Source organism: Catharus ustulatus, chromosome 13 (genome assembly GCF_009819885.2).
Source record: "Catharus ustulatus isolate bCatUst1 chromosome 13, bCatUst1.pri.v2, whole genome shotgun sequence".
Classification (NCBI taxonomy): domain Eukaryota; kingdom Metazoa; phylum Chordata; class Aves; order Passeriformes; family Turdidae; genus Catharus; species Catharus ustulatus.
In genome coordinates this window covers 11524265-11546096 of record NC_046233.1, presented here as the reverse complement: position 1 = coordinate 11546096, position 21832 = coordinate 11524265, and the positions used below count along the sequence as shown (strand labels likewise).

General features: G+C 52.3%; 1 protein-coding gene across 2 annotated transcripts in view; it reads left to right on the top strand.

Annotated features, from left to right (window-relative positions):
* The window catches only part of PLXNA1 (plexin A1), a 114725-nt gene that overhangs the window by 31695 nt on the left and 61198 nt on the right, over nt 1–21832 (top strand). For both annotated transcript variants that reach the window (XM_033071262.2, XM_033071263.2), the window contains exons 4-6: nt 17400–17540; nt 19600–19700; nt 20142–20265. In XM_033071262.2, the coding sequence (XP_032927153.1) occupies nt 17400–17540; nt 19600–19700; nt 20142–20265 (366 nt within the window). The remainder of the gene's footprint in view (nt 1–17399; nt 17541–19599; nt 19701–20141; nt 20266–21832) is intronic.

The window sequence follows — 21832 nt, the reverse complement described above, 5'->3', positions numbered from 1 at the left end:
TGTATTTATTTTTCTTTGAAAGTTTCCAGAAATAGGTCTGTGTCTTGGCCAGGGTGACTGCATCTGTAATTAGTTAAGGAAACTGGGTGTCTTGGTGACAGCCACACAGAAATGCTCAGCATCCCTGGTGAGGCTGTCGGCATGGGGGACCTTGGAGGCATCGAGTACTGGCAGCTTCCTTGGCAGAGGGAGGGGAGCAGCCTCTGCCCCTGGATGGGAACACTGGATCAGGTTGGGCTTACTGCCACCACTCCTGGTTTCCTGGGGGAGGGTGATGCTTGTGATGGTTTATTTGAGAACTAAGAAAGACTCAAACCCATGAAAACTGCAGCTTGCATGCATGGCACGTGCTGGCTGATGCCCACCCTGAGTGAGGGATGGGAACTTTCCAAACTGAATTCTCCCTTTATTTCTCCAGGATTGCTCTGTGTTACTCTCTGTGTTTCTGGTATGTTTATGAGCCTCAAGGGATCTTGTTTTTACACTCAACGTTTAAAATTAAAGATGTGTTTCCAGTAGGTGAGATAAACACTCCCTACCTCAGCTGGGGGTTTCCTTCCTGCCTCTCCTTCCCTCCTTGAATCTGCCAGTGGGAAAGTGTGAGCCTGTGGCTGGAGCACATAACCTGGGAATGAGATTCCTGGGCTCTCCCAGGGGGATGAGTCAGCTTCGATGCAGGATGTGTGAGCTTTGGCTTCTTCCTCCAGTGGCTTCTTATTTTAAAAGAGGGCAAAAAATTGCTGCCTTTGGGGATGGAGGAGCAGGAAATGGGGAGGGATAACTGTGCTTGCTTGAGCTTCAAGGTGTGGTTCACCTTGGTGGCTGAGGGCACACCATGTGGCAATGTGATGCTACTGCCCATCTGCAGGTGTGCCCTTCAGATTGTAGTAACTTAGTTGTATGGCAGCATCAGCATTTCTGGCTGGAGGCTGTGGCAGGGCTGGCACAGCCTGGGCTGGCACCCACCACCTGTGGTTCCTGCTGGAAGTGCTGCTTGGCATGCTCTTTAGCCATTTGTCCCAGAAATGGAGCACGTCTGTGTCCCACCCTTCATGGAGTCCAGCATCACGACTTGCCTCCCCTTCTGCAGCCTCATCTTTCCAGACCTCATGCAGCTGAGGTTGTCCTTGGCCATTGCCTGCTCACCTGGGATACTGAAATGAGACTGGGCTTTATTTTGGAAATGGAAGTGATAAAGAGCATCCAAACAGCTCTGACACTCCCTGAGACCTTATCTACCCTTCCTCCTGGGATGGAAGAATCTCCACTCACCTCTGCTTGGCTTTGGTTCCCCCTTTCATGTGCTGTCACACTTGTGTGAGCACCCTCACCACTGTGCTGTGAAAGCCTTGGCTACAAACCCAGCCCAAATCTCCAAGTATGTGGTTTTTCAAGGGGTGAGACTTGGCCCACTGTGCATTTCTGAGTTGGAGCCAGAGGTGGCATCTCACACCTGAGGACCAAAGGTACTTTTGCAGTATCTACTGAGCTCCAAGTTTTGCCCTCAGTGTCCCTGCCATGGGTGGCAGCTCACGCTGGTCAACACTGTTGAGTCAAAAGTGTTGTTTTTGACCCCTCTAACCTCCCTAATTCTGTTTATGCTGGAGACCAGGGAGAAACAGAGAGAGAGCAAACGTTTTTTAAATAGCTTGCGAGTTTCTGGTGTTGTTTTTCATCAGGAAAATGATAGTTGTATAGAGGCAATTAATTGGAGGAAAAGTTTCTGGTTATAAATGTCAAGAATGTTTCAAGGATGGCTTGGATAAAATATACTTTTATTTAAAGCCTCCTAGCAAAACAAAAGCCTTATCCTATTTTGAACCTTGCCAAAGAGAAACAACTACAAAACTTCAATTTTCTTTTTCTCTCTCTCTCTTTTTTCGGTGTGTGAGTGTGTAACATTTAAGTGCTTTTTCCCCTACTCAGCCTGTGCTCCTTAAACAAAAGCATGTGTTTTCCTGGCGTGGCTCCCTCGAGGCAGCTCTGTTGGAGTGGAGGGCAGGGGCTGTGGAGGTGATGGCTGCACAAGTCCAGGCAAGTCCTGTTTTTTTGGCAGGAGCTGGAGTTCTCCCATTTTTGGGGCGGGGGAAGGGAGGTGGTGGTGGATTGTGGTCAGTTCCCTTCTCCTGCTTACACTGCCCAGTTCTTCTTTGTGCCAGCTGTGGGTGGTGACGCCTGCAGCCAAAAGGAGGAGTGATCCTGAGACGTGTGGAGTGCTTTGATATCCCGGGGCAGAAGGTGATAAAGGAAAGAATTAAAGCTTCAGAGTGATGTTAGAGCCTTGGCTGCCTCTCCCGGAGCAGCGATTGCCTGCGGCTTGTGGGCTGTCGGTAACCCTGCTGTGCCTCTTGCTCCCTAGAGCTTGGGGAGCTTGGCATGGAAAAACTGACAGTTTATGGGGGAGGTGATTTCCTAGTGGGGATGTCTGTTTCTGTGCATGGCCTGAGACATCCCTGGGGTGCTGTGGCTGTGTGAACCTGCCAGGGAGCTCTGCTCACCCCGGAGCGGCCGAGCCCTGCTGCGTGCTGCCTTCCAGCCACAGCCATACCTTTGGTCCCAGCTGTGGGGTTCAGAGCTGGTGTGTTTTTCATAAAGGCTCTTAATCACATACAGGATGTTTCTGTTTGTTCAAGCAATGAAATCACACAAACAACCCACCCCCAGTTTGGCTTTCGCAGAGCATCAGCTGCTCGACCCAAGTCCTCGGCAGAGCCGGAGCAATGCTCCCCTCTCCTCCTCCAGCTCTCGACCCAGCAGTGCAGCGAGAGTTCGCCTTTCATGTTGTGGACATGGCCTGGAAAGCACTGGGGATGGGATTACATTAGGGCTGGGAGCTGGGGCTGACTCATCACTGGGGTGCTTGGCCAAGGCAGCAGCAGCAGCATCTCCAGGGAGCTGCAGAAAGGCTGGGAGAGCTCGAGCTGGGGCCAGCCCTGGATTCTGAGGGCTCAGTTGCAGGCAGGCTGCACATGAGGCATGGTGGCCCCTCAGACCCTCTCCTCAGAGGAGAATGGTGGTTTTTTGGGTGGGTGGGAGGTGGATTGCAGGCATCTTCTGGTTCCTGGGCACTGGGGTTGTGTATTTTTGCATTACCCCAAATACTCAGTCCTGGATGGGGATATCACAAACCTGCCACTGCATCATCATCTTTTGCTTTGGGTTTTGCCCTTTGGGGTATTAAGCAGAAGGAGAACGGGAATGCATCAGGGTGGATTGAAATAAAAAAAACCACCCTGACTTTTCTCACTCCTGTTGCTGCATTGGTCCCATGGCTGCCGTTTCCATGGTAAAGCAGCGGGCCCGTAACCCAGCCCGCCCCGTGCTCCTCAGCGTTTGGAGGAGCAAAAATCCTCGGAGATGACAAGAATAATTTAACGAGCCATTAACGAGAGTGAGGGAAAACACCGGAGGAGCTGGAGCAGGGTCGGGGTGGGGGCGAGGGGAGGCAGGGCTGGCTTTTGGCAGGGAGAGGGTCACGTTGGCAGCCTGCTCACCTCGCCTTCGATGTGTTATGAAGTTTTGGAGGTTGCTTGAAAAGTGTCTGGGGAGCAGTGGCGAGCCAAGCGGGCCGCGGGCCAGCTCACAGCTAAACATGTTGTTGTGTAAAATTGCAGTCAATTAATTTAAGACCTGCCAATTTCAACTGCAAAGCGCTAGGAGGTTCTGTCAAGTTTTCAATGGGATAAAAAGGGGGAAGGGGGGATTAGTTTTCAGCACTTGGATGGGCAAATAGTGATCCTCTGCCCAAGCCTGCAAAGCGCCTCCTCCTCTCTCTGCTTCTTTTGCTTGCAGTAAACTCAGCCTCCACTGATATTAAAAGTCCTTCTGGTGTGTGCTATCAGGGCTGAAATGGCTCAAGGATGTCAGGCAGAGCCTGGTGATCTTCTGATGAGCATTTCAGGGCTGCAGGGGCATGACCCACTTCTCTTTTACTTTGCAATATTCCTCCTCCAGTCTTGTGGGGAGTATCCCCTCTCTGGCATTCCCAACGTGCTCTTCCCCAAACTTACAGATTCCTGCAAACCTGCAGGTCCTTGGCATGCTGGGCAGTGTGCTGGCTGGAAAATGCTCAGGGCAGGCCCAAGAGGAGCCCTACATCCCCTGTGTGCAGCCCTGGAGGTCAGTCCTCACTCACGATGAGGTGCATAGGCTGGTACTCACCATGCAAGAAGGCAGCCTGCCCCAGAGAGCTGAGTGCCAGGTGGGCACAGTGTCTGAGCCCCAAAAAGGCTTATTCCCCCCATTTCATGGTGGCAGTGGGGTGGTGCTGCTCTGCACAGAGCCTGTCTTTCTGGCTGTGCCCTTCGAACTACTCCTTGTGCCTGTTACCTTCTTGTTCTGCAGGAGTGCAGCACTCCCAGTAATGGGACCTGGGCTGAAAACTTTGCTGAGGTTTTGCTCTCTTTACAGCAACTTTAATTTGAGAAGTGTTTCCTGGGTTCTGGGGGGTGTGTGTGTTTGTATGTGTATCTGCAAGCTGGCTTTTTTTTTTTCCTTCCTTGTTATTTTTTTCTTGTTTTACAGCTTAATGAAACTTCTGAAAAAGTGCAGCTCTGCTGTGAGTAAGAGTCATGAGACTGGTGGGGAGAGCTGGCTTTGGCTTGCTGAGGACTGAGCTCCTTCTTGGGGCTGCTTGAGCCTGACACTTGTGCCTCAGCTCTTCCCTGTCCTTATCCCAGCTTGCTTTTCCATCCACAAAAACACTGTACCTTTGATTTACTCACATACCTTCATGCATCTTTCATTCCTGGGCTTTTGCTGTCTCCTCTGCCATCATGGCTCTATGTCCCCAGGACACCATCTCCAACCACTACTGCTTTCTGTTTTGTAATCAAGGGGTGTAAATCCCCTTCTCCCAGACTCCTGGGGCTCAGAACCAGCTGTGTACCCCACCATGTCCATGGGTTTGTGCTTTCCTGAGCAAGGGCTTTGTGCTTTTCTGTGTAAGGCTTTGCTCAGTGCCTGTGTGTGCAGTGGAGCTGCTGCATGTCCCTGCAGGGCTGCAGACTGCTACTCCTTGTTGCTGCAGGAGGGGATTTGCAGGCAGGTCCCTCAGAGCCAGGCTCTCTGCCTAGGCACTGCTGTCTGCGGACTTCCCCAGAATATATTAAGCGTAATTTCCTCCTGCTTCCCCGGAAGCTTGTTAATATTTCACTGGGGCACGGGGGCAGACTGCAAAGCCCACACTTCAAAGGAGGGCAGCTTTCAGCAGCTCTGGGGTTAGCTTTTGGTTTTCCCAGCTCTTGCTATAACTCGTTCTGTGGTTTTGAAATTAGGTAAAAACCCCCAACAATCCAGCTGAGGAGAAAGCCCAGGCAAAGCCCACCATGCCTGCATGTCCCTGCCTTGCTGAGCCAGGCTGTGGCTCTGCTGTGTGCTCAGCTCCACTCTTCCTGCACTGACATTTGGGGAAAAAAATTGTAAATTCATGTCTGGATGCTTTTTGAACCTACTTGGGTTTGAAATGGCTGGGAGGAGCCCAGTGCAGCCTGGATGTGCCCAACTGCTGCCAGCATGGCTTGCAGGTGGGCTGAGGTGGGTTCCCCTTCCCTGAGAGGAGATCTTTGGAAATGACTTTTAGGGAATTACTTTTGCCTGATCCTGGACTCCACAAATCGGAGCAGGATTGGCCCTCCAGGAACAATAACAGAAGAATTACTGCATTGCATGGGCGTCTTTATGTGTTTTTTAAACTGTGCCTCCTAATTATAAATAATGGCTGTGATATGAGATATGATTATGATGGATGGTGATTCTGTATTCCGTGTGCATTAGCGGCTTTAACCTTGCCGGGGTAATTATGTCTCATTTCAAATTCTGATACTATTTATTTGAGGTAGGGGACTGGGAATTTAATTTCTATTGCTTTGTCTTTTAGTATTATTATTATTTGAAAAGGATACCTTTGCAAAATTGTTTTTTAATCATTCCCTCCAGTTGGCAGCACCAGTTTATTAATATTTTCAGTGCCCATGTGGGGCTGTTTTGGAAATGTTTGTAAAGGTAGATGTTTTGGGGGAATGTGAAGCTGAGGGCTGATCTGTAGGAGAGGAGCTATTCCTGCAGCACACCAGTGTGCATCCCACAGCTTCAATCTTCCCAGAGCAGCTGCCTTTGGCACTGGCTGCTGCTGACCCGTGTGTTTATGCCAGCCTCACATGAGGTCCCTGGAGGTCCAGGAAGGGCTGAGCTGTTGTCCTGCCCACCCCTCCCCATCTTCGATGGCACGTTTAATTAAAAACCGCATCAACCCCTAGATTGTGCACGTGGTCCTTAATCAGTTTGAAGTCTCTGTGAGAATAAAGTAATTATACTACTCGTTTGGTTACAGTAATTAAAACTTTAATTAACATCATTTCCCACCCCTTGGCCTCTCTTTACAGATATTCAGGCATGTGATGGGTGTCTGCCAGGGTTGCATCTTGGGATAAAGCTATTTATCTGGGTGCTGTCTGCCCATCCCCATCTCCATTCCCTCCAGCACCAGGCTGGTAAGGTCCAGCCATTCTTGACCCCGGCCCAGCTCTCTCCAGGCTGCCAAGTGTCAGCTGCATTTCTGTGTAGGAATGCTCCATGGCCAAGGTGCTGGCAAGTCCTGGTGGGTGGCAGCTCCACCTGAGATCCCCTGTAAGTGCTGGGAATGATGGAGAGGGTGGTAGGTGTTCCTTAAAGATCTTCTGAGAACTTAGTTTTGAATGTGGCATGTGGTCTGGTTTTAGCAAGAGCCAGGTTTTCAGAGAGCAGCCCTGCATTCCCAGGAGGAATGTGTTAAGGAGACAGGCAGGCTCTTCATTTCCCAGTGCATGGACCTGCCAGAGCTGAGGCCACAATGAGGCTGAGTGCTATCACACCTGGAAAGCTCAGGGTGAGCTCCAGCCCCTCTGTGCCCCATTTACCCACCCTGTGGTCTGGGATAGGCTCTGTGTTGGCCAACAGGATCCTGTGCTCCCTGAAATCCTACAGAAGGGACTGCTGCCTGCAGAAGCAGAGCAGGGAGTTCTGCATCTGTTCCAAAGGAAATCCACGCTGTGTAAAACTTGAGCTCTTAAATATCTTGAGCAGCATCCTTAGGGAAAGAAATACCTATATTTAAATCTTCTCAATCTCTCCTTCGAAATTGCTCTGATGCACAGACTGAAGGGCCTAATTTCCATCCTGGTTTTGAACAGGGAGCCCACTGCAGACAAGTGGTTTTCTTTGCTCCAAGTTCTGCATGGTGGAGGGCCATGGCCCCATAGCTTTCCCCTGGATTTTTGGAAATGTATAGAAGGGTTTAGTGTAGCCAGGGATGTGGCTCTCTGCATTCAAAATGGTGTAGGAGGGCCAGAAGATTAGAGTATGGGAATGAAATTTTAAAATTTGAACAAAAAGGAAGATCAGGGAATTTAGCATCAGGAACTCAAACTGGAGTGAGTGAGAGGGCGTAAGTGTACTGCAAGCAAAATATTTGCAGGCACTCTGGTGTGCTCAGTGTGAAGCCAGGCTTAGCTGGCTGTTATCACCAGGATCACTGGCCATGGAATGTTGGAGGATTTCTTCTCTAATCTTTGTGTTTGGAGCAGGGAGTGTTTTATGAGGAAAGGCAGGACCTGGAGTTTTGATCATGGTATGTTGATAGTGGAGCTGTTGATCAGAGAAGGTTAAAAGAAAAAGGGTGGCTGTAACTTTCTGTCTTCTCCTGATGACATGGGTTGCATTCTCATGGAGTCCATCATGTAATGTATGATTTTGTAATTGAATCTCTAAGAGATTCTGCCCAGTCCTGCTTCCTGTGCTGGCTCTCAATATTTAATGTCACTGTGCCCTACAATATTTAGACCCTGATTGTTTATTGCTTATCAGCTTCTCCCGGGCAGTCTGGTGTGATTTGTCCATGGAGATAAAACACCAGGACAGCCCACAGCTGCAGTAAAAACAGGACTGATGGGTAGGAAGGGATCAAAGCTGGTGTTAAATGGGTGAAGCTGAACCCCTCATGCCATTGGTGTTGTCCTTCTCCCTGTGTGGAGGTGAATGTGCAGTGGATTTTGTTCCTTTTATAGTTGCTTGCTGCAGGAAATGGCTTTTGGCTCTCATGCTGTGGAAATAGTGGCTGGTGCACTTAAGTGGTTGGAGCTGGATGAGTGGGGGGATGAAATAGGGGTGCAGAAGGTGTTGGAGTGTGATGGATGGGCAAATCCAGACACGAGCCAATGTGCCTGCACAATGAAACAGGGGTTGACTGCTGCTGAGTCTGTGTGTGGGGCTGCTGGGGTGGGCACTGGGGTGGGAGGGGAGCTGACCAGGGGGAGTACACTGAAACAGATCCCCCCTTGGGGTGTGTCCCTCTACAGCCTCCACTCTGTGGGCTTTTGCTACCACTGGCTCCTCTGTTTGCAAGGCCAATAGCCCCTGCCTGTTCCTCAGGCAGCTCCTCTCTCTGCTGTGTTGTTTGGGGACCAGGAAGGAAACAGCTATTTTCCTGGAGAGGGAGGGGAGGAGGGATCCAGCTGATCTCCAGCTGTGCTGCAGCCCTGAGAGCTCATACTTCCTCCCTGACATGTCCCTAGTGAAGGCCTGTTACCCCCTCCCTGCCATTTTCCCTGGAAATGGGGCAGTGCCCATTCCTGTTCTCAGGCAGCAAGGCTTTAAGCCCCTGGCCACAGGCAGAGACTTTGCCTGATCATTGCTCCATGTTCCAAGTGGGCAGGATGGTGGGAGTGGTGGGACAAGCCTTTGGCATTCCTTTTGGGGTTGTCTTGGTCTGGTTGCATATTGGGCAGAAGCTGAGGGAAGCTCAGGAAAGAAGGTTTATGCTGCCCTGTTGAGCTGAGCAAAAGCTCATTAAGAGGTAAATAATTTAGATTTTCAGAATAAATAGCAAATTCTAAGCTATGGAGAGGCTGGGGATGGTGGCTCTGGGTCTGCTCTGCTTGCTGTGGTGGGCTGTATGTTTTGGGGACCAGCACCAAGAGTTTGGGCTGGTCCCTATGTGATCTCTGGAGGAACCAGTACCTTGGCAGTGGAAGAGATGACTTTTGTTTTGAAAACTCAGTGTTGAGTCCTTCAGGTGAGAACTTTCTCCCCAGGGCCTTCTCTGGAAGGTTTAGGTATTAACTCGCCCCAGGCTGGTCACATGCAGTGTGAGTCCTGTGGGAGCTGGGAGGGTGACACATTGCCATGGCTTCATTCATGCCTTTCATGCCTGGAGCCTGCTGGAACCCTTGGGATGCCTACAGTAATTAATGAACAGGAGAAAAAATAATCCAGTATTTCTGTGATGTGCTCTGCCCTTCACTGCTGTCACCCAGGGCTTTATTTTTACAAGGAGAAGAACAGTGGGATGCAGAGAGGAGATCCCTGTCACATTTTGCTTTGTGCTCTTCCTGCCCTTACCTTCCATTTTGCGAGGCTAAAATTCCTTCTCCATTTGTTACTGGGCTTTCCTACCTCCTTTCTTCCCAAGGCTTGAGAAAAAAGCAGGATTGTCTTACCTGCCTGTGCGTCTCTCCCTTGCAAGAGACATTTCTTTGTTGGGATGTGGTGCTGGGGTTTCACTGGATATTTTTGCTGGAATGGACACGGGCACTGTGTTGCTGGAAGCATAGTTTTGAGCTATTCTGTCGCTCTCTCCCCAGGGAACTGATGCCCTGGCAGCTGCTGTGCTGCCCCCAGGGACACCCTGGAATGCCTGTCAGTTCTCTTTAGCCTGGGAGGCAGAGCCCTTGTGCAGCATGCAGACCCTGCAGGGTTGGTGGCTGCACGCGCGCTCTGTGCAGAGGTTAAGTTGCATCACTGTTGCTTGGCCGAGTGTCAGCAGAGACTGCCACCTTGCCAGGTCATAGCATCGCATGGAGGGGTCCCTGGGGTCCCCCAGCCCCTTTCCCTTGTGCCACTCTCCAGCTACCAGTGCCTCCTGCCTGGTCCCTGGCAGCCCCAGGGCAGTGCCTGCTATTGATTTGCTTGTTGGGGGCCCCCTCTGACTGCCTCAGCCCTGAGCAATGCTGATTGGGAAATAATTGCAATAATAATAGAGATATTTTGCTCCTGAGTGACTAGACGATATGAACTGGGCTCTGAGCCAAGAGGGTTTTGAAGGGCAAAGCTGAGAAATCAATGGCTCAAGACTGCTGGAGCTGCTGTGGGGTGTGGGGCTGGGGGCTGGCAGGGATGGGGATGGGATTTAGGGCTTTATTTGGGATGAAAGTGAGGCAACTGCCTTATAACCCATCACACATTGTGTGGCTCCCACTGGGAGCCTGTGATTCCTCTTACCACTCCATAGTGACTTTACCATCCCTCAGTCCCTCCTGCACCTGGGTTTGACTCTGCCAGAGGTGCTTCTCCTGCACATTATCCTGGCACCTGCTGCCTCTTTCCAGCAGTTCAGTTTTGGTACAGAAAGGTGGGGAGGATTTTTCTGACAGTGTCTTAATTCTGTCCAAGTTGCTGGAGCAGTGTGTTGGGCTGTACTTTCCATCCTGCTGATGGAGCAGTGCTGGCAGAGCTGGTCAGGAGAGATTTTGGGAAGATTTGCAGAGCACGGAGCTGGTCAGTCCTATACTGTACCATGTGGGTTGATGCTGGTGTAACTGGCTCTGCTGAGCCCACTTAGCATGGTGGAGCACCATTTGTGTGGGTGGCTGAACAAGAGGAAAAGATGGAAATGAGTTTAAATGAAAGGAAAGGCGGTTGAGAAGTTTTGGGAAAGGTGTTGCTGCATTTTGGGGGCCTGCTGAGCAGGGTTGCTGCCCTGCCTCCTCTCTTCTCTTTCTTATGGCAAAACCCAGTGCTTCACCCAGTTCCCACTATACCTCCCAGAGTGAGTGTGTGTCCTCAGCCCACATGGCTGAGCTCAGGATCCTGCCTGGGGATGACACACTGGCAATACATATGCTTCAAAACCAGCTGGGTCAACCTGTCACATCTGCCAGTTGGTGAGGTGCTGGATTTGTTGCTGAGCATTTGAGCACTAATTTAGACTAAGAATCTCCTTTTTTTTTTTTTTTTATTGTATCAATATGATTAAAGTCCCAATATTCTCCAACTCAGGGTGATGTTGGGCCCAGGACAAAAGCCTGGCCTGTACTCATCTTTATCAAGTGAATGGATTTCAGTGAATGGAATTAGAATCAGAAGCAGCTTACCTTGCTCCTCGGCAGGTTAGTGATGAGGCAGGAGCATCCCAGCCCTGTGTGAGCCATCAGTGAAACCTTTTCTTGCAGAGGAGGTGGAGAGGACAGAACCCAGCCCTGCCAGATCCAAGCAGTCTGCAGCTGCCTGGGTCTGGCAGGAGGTGTGTGTGTGATCCTGGTGCATTCCTGCAGACAGCTGATGGGAAGGCAGGGAAGGGAAGGTGACTGGCCAGACAGCTGGGGGGCAGTGGGGGCTGGGGTGTCAGCTGCCAGCCTGCCCCGCATATCTGGGATGTTTCTGTGGGGCCCATCCTGTCATCAGGCCTGGGACAAGCCCCTGCAAGATGCATCCCCACAGCCCTGCCTGTGGTCCTGCTGCTGGCTGGCCCTAGCCTTCCACTGGGGGTCCAGCTCCTGCCTTGTGGCACAGAGCACCCGTAGGGTTAGCCCTGGTAAAGCCTGGCTGAGGCACTCCTGATGGCAATTTCCTGGTTATCTGAGCAAAGCCAGAGGCAAATCCTCTGGCAAACCACCCTGGACACCGAATTTTGGTAACAAAATACAGTGGGAGAGATCAGGAGCCATTGCCTTGACCTCCCTGCTCTTGACCCCCAGCATGCCAGTGCCCCCCTCTCCAGCAGTACCCAGCTCCCAAGGCTGTGTCCATGGGACAGATGATGCCCTGCAGCTGCTCCTGTCTCTGCCTTTTGCTGCACCTTTCTGGGTGAAGGGAAGAAGAGAGTCTGTCTCCTTGGAGCAGCTGATCCAGAAATTTGATTTAAACTCTTTCCCTTCCTTTGGAAACTGGAGAGGGGCATGTGCGTGGCAGCTGCTTGTCCTGGGGAAAGGCATGTGGAGGGGCAGCTGGTGTCCCTGTCCCCACTGTCTTACTGCCTTGGGGTGATCCCAGGCCATGTGCAAAGAGAGGCTGTGCAGGCTGACCCCCCCAAGGCCATCCCTTTCCCTGTGAGCCCCCCGGACATGGGATGTGCCTTTTCCAGCTGTAGGCTTGTCAGCATGGTGTTGTGTGACACTATGCAGCAGCTGTCCCTTTGCCCTGTGTGGCCAGGCTGCACAGGCCCTCTGTTGCCTCTGGGAGGTGGCCCCATGGCTGGCAGGGGCAGCTCTGCCAGGACCCACTCCTCTTCTGGTTATGTTTGATCTATCTTATGCCTTTTGAGTGGATGCTGCCAAAATCAAAGCAGAATACTGGGGATGTTCACACGGCCCTGCTCTCAGGGAGGGGACATGTGCTGCTGATTTGGGTGTAGGATCCTGGGGCTTCCATGGTGCCTGAGCTGTGAGCACCAATTGCCTTGGGAGGGGAAGGTTCCACTCCTGGGACTGCACTCTGCCCTCCACCCATGACAAAGCATCTTCCTCCTCCCAACTCAGTGACGTGCTACAGAGCTGCTCACTGGTGATGACAGGGCAGGAGGGGACCAGGACATGGGCACAGGAAGGGCAGGGTCCTCTTTCCAGCATCCTCTCCTCACAGCCGTGCCTCATCCCTGCCTGTTTAATCCCTGTCCCCAATGGGGATCCTTGGGGCTGGGGAACTCTCTGCCTCCCTCAGCGTGTGTTGAGAGGGAAGAGGGGAGGCTTTGAAATGCACTCCCATAAATAAGCCTTTCTTTCTCGTTGCCTGTCAGTACCGTGCGAGCCCCGTGGAACTGGAAAGGGTCCCCGTGAAAAGGCTGCGGAGTGTGTTTCAGGCAGATAAGTCCCTGCCTTTGAAGTGTGGCAGGCGGGCAAAAGCGCCCTCCTCTTGTAGCTGCTGCCAGCCGCTGCGAATTAATCACAGCCCTGCACAGATAAGAGTACAAAGCCTGGCTGAGCACTTCTCCTGCCCGGAGGAGGGGTCTGCGGGGGACCGCTTGGGACCCGGGATGGAGGCTGGAGAGCTGGAGTGGGGACATGTAGGGCTGGGGCGGGGGTTCCCGTGGGAAGACTGGCTGTGGGGCAGTGAAGAGCCCCCTATTCCTGGTGCTGGGCTTAGGGGTGTCCCCTGTCAGATCAGGTCTCTTGGGGACCTTCTCCCTGGGCCCCCCAAAATGTGGTTTTGATCCTGTGAGGAGGCAGTGGCCCACCCAAGCACCTCCCAGACCCAGCACAGACCTCTGCTGGCATGTGTTAAATCCAAAAGCAGCCTTGGCATGTCTGCAGCTGCCTTCCCTCTCTGGCTGTGCTTCCTCCCTCTCCACCTGGTGTCTCTGGCCCAGACTGAGCTGTAAAGCCCTGTCCTCCAGTGCCATCCTCCTCTGGACCCTCTGCCAGCTCTGGGTGGGTGCCAGGTCATGGCTCCTGCCCCAAGTTCCTCTCATTGCCTGTCTTTCCAAAAGTCGGCTCTGGGGAGATACTCCTCTCTGCCTTGTGCCTTTTGCTGTTGCCATAAGGATGTTGGGAGATTTTTCACCTAGTGGTTGGTTGTTCAGCAGTGGTTATGGCAGTGTGGAAGTGCCTCCTCACCTGGGCAAGCCTGAAGGGCACCTTGCCCAGGGGTGCAGAGCGCTGCCATGGAAGGAATTGTTTCTCAGCATGGTGATGTGCTTGCCTCCCCCAAAGCCTTGTATGGGATGGCAGCTCCTTTCTCCAGCCAAGGCAAAGCCATCCCCAGGAATCCTCTCTGGGTCTCTTGGGAGAGGGCTTTGCAGATGCCCAGCTGGGGTGTGCAGTGTGCAGTCACTCATTACACCGGGGTTGCCAGAGCTTGGAACATGGCACCCCATCCTTTCCTCCTTCCTTGGACAGGGTTCTCAGCTTCTGGGGGTGCAGGTCTTAAACCCCTCTTGGAGTGAAGTTATTTCTGAGTGCTGGCTCTGTGGGGGTGGGCTCGGTGTTGGAGTGGAGAGGATGTGCACATGGGCTTCTTGCAGAGCAGCCCCTGGGCTTGCTTTGAGATGATTCACCCAAGCAGGGAGTTTATAATTTAATGCCTCTGGTCTTCCCTATGTACTTAACAAGGCAGCAGCCCTTCTAGCTGACCCTCACTCCTGCTCCTGTGCCTCAGAACAGCCCTGGGAGCTGGCTGTCTCTTGGGGTTCCTGCAGCTCCTGGGAGGAGGCAGCACTGCTGAGTTGCTGCCTGAAGTCAGCCTGAGGCAGACAGGAGCGAGGGCAGGAATCCTGAGCAAGAAATTAGTGTGAGTAATTATTAGTATTGGGTAATTATATCAGCGTCAGGATGAGGAGAAAGGTTAATATGTTTATTTATTTATTTATTTATGGTAAATGTCTTTTCCCCTGGGTGGGAAGGCAGCCAGGGTGGGCAGGAAGGAGTGTGTTTCTGAGGGGGTCTGTTCTGATTAAACTGCATCCTCTCCCCCTTTCCCTGTTCCCAGCTACCCTGTGGGTGCAGGGAGGGGGAGGAAAGTGGCCCCTTCCAGTGTCTGTAAGAGATGGGAGGCTCCTTGTGCATTCCTTGTGCATCCTTTGTGCTGCTCCACCATGCTGTAGTACAAACAGCCCATCCTTATTGTGCTGGGCAGGATGGGTAGGTTCATGTTGGGCTAATCCTGCTGGAAAGGCCCTGTTGGGTGCCCACCTCTGTCTGCACAGCAGTGGGTGCTCAGGACAGCTGGGTCCTGCTTGGCATGGGGGCAGTCTGGGGTCTGTCTTGCTCATGGAAGTTGTGGATGCCCCATCTCCAGGAGTGTTCAAGCCAGGCTGGATGGGACTTTGAGCAGCCTGGTACAATGGAACCAGGGAGTTGGAACAGAGGTGTTAGAACTAGATGATCTATAACCTTCCTTCTACCCAAACCTTTCTATGGTTCTATCATCTCCTCATGCTGGAGAGGAGTGTTAGGATGCATTTTCCTACCATGAGCTAACTCACAATCTCCTCCAGTGCCCTGCACTTTGGCCAACCAGAGAACATCTTGATTACCAAGTATTCCTGATTCCCAAACACACCTACAGATTATCCTTAACAGGGGGAGTGGTGCTAGGGAGAAGGGTTCTTGTGTGTGCATGGCCCCACCAGAACCTGACGTGTGTCAGGCTGGGTTCCAGCCCCGTTTGACTACTAAGAGTATTTTTAGGTTCTTCCTGGAGCCTCAAATTAACTGGAAGTGCTTCATGTCTGTTGTTTTTTTAATACATCTCTTTCTCTTTCCCAGCACTGCGCAGTGCAATAATGTAATGGGGAAATTACCCCGCTAGTTAAAAATTACTGCCAGCGCGACATCCAGCCATAGATCTATTTTAGAACCAGGGTAAAACTGTATCGATTATTCTGTGCTGCAACTGTGGCCCATAAAGGGGCTGGAAAGGTGTGTTTGTCACTTTGCCATGCTGAGGTGGGGAGATGGTGCCTTGCTGGGGGTGCTCCCTGTTGCTCTCCTCCTGAGAGCTGCCTTGGGAAGGACTTCGTAGGGGAGAAACTGAGAGCTGGGAGATGTGGGGAGGCAGGGCTGTGCTCTAGGGGTGATGCTGGGTACCACTGAGCAAGGGACACTGCTGGCCCTGTACTACACAGGTGTCTGGGGCTTGACCTCCTCTGATCTGCTTGGAGTGGGAACAAACACTGTCCTGGGCCTGGGCAGAAAGATACCCCTGCAAGAAAGGCAGGCAGAGGGTTAACACCTCTGGGTTCCCCAGCATGCAGTGGTACTCAGTACTAATGGGGGCAGAGTCTGTGTAGGGGTCTAGCAAAGTATGCTGAGGAGGTGGGTGAATACCAGGACCATTTTGGGTTATGGTGATGGCTCTTCAGTCCTGTGGAAGGAGGTCAGGGGGTTTTTGGCTGTGCCATGAGCTCCCGAGAGTTATCCTGGCCCTCCAAGCCCAGTTGTCACATCCCTGGGGAGAGGGCGGCCCCTTTGCTGACTGCTATGCAGGACTCATCTCTCTCTGGTTGCTCAGGGGTCTCTTTCTTAATTAAATACATTTGTTTTGTAAAACTGCCTAAAAATAATCCAGGGCTGGTGCATGCAGGAGGCTGGCAGTGAATCAAAGGCGCCGCTCTAATTAAACGGGCCCCGGTTTGTTTGTGAGCCGCATACATTTCCATGCTAATCAGCTGCACACCGGGATCCTGCTTCCCCGGCCCGTATCCTCCTGATTGGGAACTGTGCAAATGCTGGCAGCAGTTTACTGCAGGAGGGATGAGGTGGCTGGGATGCTGAGGTGGCTGCTGTGGGGGCACAAGGGGTGGTGGTGGCTGTGCTGGGCTGTGGGAGTGGGTGTGATAATTGGGACAGGGTTGTGGGATACATTTGGGGGAGGGTGCTTCCAATTTGCCCCTTTCCTCTGGGGGGATCCTGAGTCCTGCAGATGGGGATGGTGGATCAGGTCTCTGAGTGTGCCATCACCAGTGTGGAGATGATCACAGGTAGAGTTTGCTCTATCTTGCTGGGCATGATGCTTCAGTGCCTACAGCTGGGATTTTTGCAGAATGTATGGCTGGTGTGGCTCCCATCCCCATCCCATTCCCATTTCTCTGGCACTGTCCCCCTTGAGGCTGTCCCATGCCAGGGTCAGCCTGAATCTGGGGGTGTCACAAGTAATGGCAGGAGCACAAGGTACTTCTGGCTCGTGGAGGTGGCAGTCAGGGTCTGCCAAGTGGCATTGCTGAGTTTAGCCCCGTGTGGTGTGTGCCTGCAGCCTCCTGCTGTGCTGATCACCAGGACAGCCAGGAGCCCGTGTGCTTAGGAAGAGCTTTAACGTAATTGTGAGCAATAAGGAGATTAAAGCCTTCACCATGTTCCTGCTCGGGGAACAAAAGTGCTTTCTGAACCTCTGTTGACCTCCAACTTCCTTGAGACCCTCTTGACTTCCCCGGTCACGAGTCCAAGTGTTTCCTCTGATGGATGGGCTGGTGGGAGCCGAGGCTGCAGCGTCCTGCCTGGCAGGGCTCAGAGCAGTGAGATGTGTGAGCTGCTCTCGGCACTGCTGGGGCAAGGTGGGGTTTGATGCTTTGCTGCAAACTGGGGACTCATCTGCTCCCTGTTACAGCTTGGAGGGGCTTTGGAGCTGAGCAGCAGCACATAGTGGTGTGCAATGTGAGAACCAGGGATGTGTCTTCCCTCCCTGGAGAGAGATGAATGCCATCAGTATGGATGTGGTGCAAATGCACCAGACAAATGTAGTAAAGCACAGGAGGCATTGCAGTTTGGTCTTCTGGAAAGGATTGGGATGCCTGCCGAGCAGCTGATACTGCAGCTGTGCTGCAGGGGCTGTGGAGTCACCACACTGCTGTGGGATGGAGGAGCACGTTCTGTATCCCAGGGGTGGGGCTGAGGTGTGTGAGGGATCATGCTCATCCCCTCTTGCTCTCCCCACAGATCCTTGTGGATTTGCCAGCTGAGAGGAAGCACCAAGCTCTGCAGTATGAGAATGTTGTGGCCCACGAAGGCAGCTCCATCCTGCGAGACCTGGTCCTGAGCCCTGACCGTCAGCACATCTATGCCATGACTGAGAAACAGGTAAGGGGAGGGGTCAGTGGTCCTCTGCTCTCCTGACTTGGCAGCCCACGCTGCAGCCCTAGCATACACTCCTGTGTGCTGGGCAGCCTTCTGGGCAATTCTCTAGGCGGGTCTGCCCTTTGCTTCTTGGGATTGGAGCTGCCTAGGGATCCTGGGGCAGGCCCTCCCTGCTCCTCTCTGCAGAAACACTGTCCTGAGGCTTTAATTGTTAGCAGCAGCTGCTTGAAATTCCCATGGTCCCTGGGGACCAAGGACTTCCTGACCCTTCCTTGCTGTGAGTGGCTGGCCAGAAACCTCCTCCCTGTTTTGGCTGTCCCCTCCTGAGCCAGGGTTTTGCAGATCAGCAGGAGCTCCTTCCTCTAAACAACTTTTTGTCCTCTGCAGCAGTTCCTTTTGCATGACAGGGCAGAGGGGACACAGGGCTGGTGCACCCCCAGGCTCCTGATGTGCACCCCTTGGTCCCTGCCTCTGCTTGTGCTGAGCTAACTGGAGTGCAGATCCAATCTGCATCTGGTGCTGTCATCCTGGCAGCGTGGTCTGGGCACATGATAGGAAGTTTTGATTTGTCTTAGTGAGCATTTGCTTGATCCATGACCTGTGGGAGGGTTGCTGGTGTGAGTTCATCCGTCCATGGGCTGAACTGGAGGGAGTGAAGCGGGTTCCTGTCATGGTGGTGACACTTTCTGGATCTGATGCCAGCGTGCCATGCCTGCTAGGTGACACAGGGTGGCTGTGCTGGGGTGTGCTGTGCCTGTGTCTCCCAGCACCTCTGCCCCTCTGCCTTGCCAGAGGTGTGTGTGTGAGCAGGGCTGCAAGCAGAGCTGGGAGCCTCACAGTCTCCTGGCCACCAGCCCGAGGGCTTGGGAGGGGAAAGGATGCTGGAGCAGGAATGTAGGTTTGTCTAGACAGTCCTGAGGGGACAGCAGAGCTCTTTTCTCCCTCCTCCCAGTGGCTGTTTCTGGTTTCTGCTCTGTTGCAGGAAACAAGCAGCTTTCCAGGGGCAGAACCTGAATTTGGGCTCCTCCATGCAGCTGTCCTGGGCTGTGTTTCCATCCTTGGCTGTTTCTGTCCCAGAGCTTGCTCAACTAAACTCCCCGCTCTGTGTTGGGGAAATGGATGCCAAGGGGACAGTTGCATTGGCCTGGACTGGGGATCTCCTCCAGGGACCACCACAGTTGCTGGAACCTGACACTTGTCTGTGCAGGATGTGCCTGGGGGTTCTCTCTGCCATCACCTGCCTAAAGCAATGTCAGGGACAAACAAATGGGAACGTTACAGGTGTCCTCACCACCCTGGAGGGGCTGGTTGGCCAGTGTGTCCCAACCCTGTAGACATCATGCTGAGCCTGTGCTCTGCTGTGTGATTTCAAGGGAGAATACCCCAGGTTTAGCCTTCAGTAGAGAAGTTTGCAAATTTTAATTAATGAGTGAGTGCTGCCCCATGAGAGCAGTGGGGAAACTGAGGCACAAGCACAGCAGCCATGGGCAGCTGCTTGGTGCTGCAGATTTCTTGTGGCTGGCAAGCAGGAACCCCCTCCCTGTCCCCCCTCTTCTCCTCCCCTCTCCTTAATAAAGCCCACTCTCTTCCCTAGTACGCTCGGTGTTATAAGAGTGCTGGTGGAAAGTAATTAAATGAACAGTTGTAACAGAGCTCGAAGGGCTTGGAGAATGAGGGGATTTTAATCAAATCTGGAGGAGCAATTAATAAAGGACTGGTAACCCTTTCAGAGCAGGGCTGTGGCAGCCATGGGGTGCCTGGCGGCACTGGGAGCTGATTTGGAGCTGAGTTGGCCCAGCCCACTCTCAAATACTGCAGAGGTGCAACAATGGAAGGAGTTTGTGTGGATTTAAAATCTCTCTGGGGTGGAAGTGTTGCCTGCAAATGCACTGCCTGGGCCTGGGAGAGGAGCGGGCGATGGGGAGGGGCTCAGCCTGCTCCCTCTCCTGCCTGCCCACTGACAGGCCAGGGTGGGTCTGTGCTGGGTCTGTCTCTGCCACGTCAGGGTATGTTGGGTGGGCACAGCAGCCTGACCCCGTTCACCCCGTGCCTGTTCCCACAGGTGACGCGCGTGCCGGTGGAGAGCTGTGAGCAGTACGAGAGCTGTGAGCTGTGCCTGGGCTCCCGGGACCCCCACTGTGGCTGGTGTGTCCTCCACAACATGTGAGTACAGCAGCATTGTCCCTGGAGCTGTGCCAGTGACCTGCAGCTGACAAAATGTGTCCATCCCCACTGCTGGTCTCCTTGAGGGCGTCTCTTCTGGACTTTGGTCCCAAAATGCTGAGATGGAATGGTCTGAGGGGTCAGTCATCCCCTTCTGGGTTGCCCAGGCTGTGGTTAGGAGCATCCATGCATGGTGAGCTGCTGCCAGGGCCTGCTCATCCCACCCATGGGCTCCTGGGTTTAGGATTCTTGTGCCAATAAGAAAAGCTGAATATAAAACACTCCTGGAGTCTCAGGGGAGAGCAGAACTCTGGTATGGGCCTTGGTCATCCAAGGTCCCTACCTGGGCATGATTTCTGTGCCAAATGTCTGTTTGCCAGCCCAAAGCCCTGCAGGAGCCCAGGGGATTCTCCTGCTCACCATGGTGCTTTCCCCCTGCAGCTGCTCCCGCAAGGACCGGTGCGAGCGCGCGGACGAGCCCCAGCGCTTCGCCTCCGACCTGCAGCAGTGCGTGCAGCTCACCGTGCAGCCCAAGAACATCTCGGTCACCATGTCCGAGGTCCCGGTAAGGCACCCCTGTCTGCTCCCTCACACTGCTCCCCAGACACCTCCTGACCCTCTGCAGGGAACAACCGGGGATAAGGCAATGAAAAATAACTGATGGATAGGGGAAAGGGGAAGAGAGGTCTGAGACTAAACAGAGCAAAGTGCAGGGCATTGATGAGGGCGGGCCATTAGCTCCACATTGATGGAGATAGTAAGCCAGTTGATGATTAGTCAGAAATGACATAACTGAGCAATAAATATTTCTCCATAATGTCAGCACGATCATCAGAAATGGTGTTCATAGGCCAACGATCTAGCTCAGTTCAATAGCCTGTCTCTGACTCCAGCCTGCAGTAGGTATTTTGGGATGAGACTTTGATGTTCTACTCGCTGCTCTCTCTCTGTGCAAGCAGAAAGGATGAGGTACTACTTCCCTGAAGTATTTTTCAGGCCATTAGCACCATGAAGAGAATAAGAAACAGCATATACTAGCAATAAACTTCCAGTTCTAGATAGCTGGCACTCAGGAATCCTAAAAAAGTTGGCCAAGAGGTTCTGTGGCCTGGGGATGTATGTAATAATATGACTTTGTAATAAATATCTGAATGCTGAGAAAAGCCCCAGAAATGGAAAAAGGTGCTCATTTTTTTTTTCTCACATGCATGAAGGACCAAATAGCCAGAGACTGCTTAGTTTTACTTCAGGTTTAGAAGAAGAAGAAAAATAATAAGAAAAAGAATACACCTGATAATGATTTAAGGATGGGAATATAATTTATGCCAGTCAATGTGGGTTTGTGTCTGACAAACCCCATTTTGCTCTTTGGTGAATTTATGACTTGAATTAGAAGAGGGACTGTGAGGATGTGATGTCTTTAGGCTCGTACAAGGCTTTTGACTTGGTACAACACAACGTTCTGATTAAAAATTAGCATTATACAATATTGATAAAGCACGTGTTAAGTGGATTAAGAACTGACTTCGTGACAGATCTCAGAAAGTTCTCATCAGAGGGGAATTGTCACTGGATGGAAACAGTTTGGAACTTCTGCAGGAGTTGATATTCTTTGGTAACATGGAGATAAATGTGATATGCTGCAGATGGGACCTGCTGGGATGCTGGGAATGGAGGGTGGTGTGAGTGAAGCTCCTTCAGAGCAGTTGGGTTTGAGTGGGGCTGTTTAGCAGAGAAACTGGGGTTTGCTATTGCCAAGTCTAAAGTTAAACATGGATGGAAGTTCACCTGGTGTCCTGGAAAGTGGTGCTGGGGCTGAGCCCTTGCTGTGGGCTCTTGATGCTCCTGGGATGAAGCCAGGAGCTGGGCAGTGTTTTCACTCCTGGAGTAATTATCTCCATACTGATGGCAGGATGCTGCACAGAGGTCTGGGCTGGATGACACGGGGATGCACTGCTTGGGCTGGAGTGCAGCTTTCAAAGGGAGGGACTGAAAAACTCCCGTAAACATCATGTAAATGAGTTGAAGGCTGGAGAAAATGCCTTGCAGTGAGAGACTTCCAGAGCTCAATCTGCTTAGCTTATCAAAAAGAAGATTAAGAGGTGACTTGATTACAGAGTATAAGTGCCTTT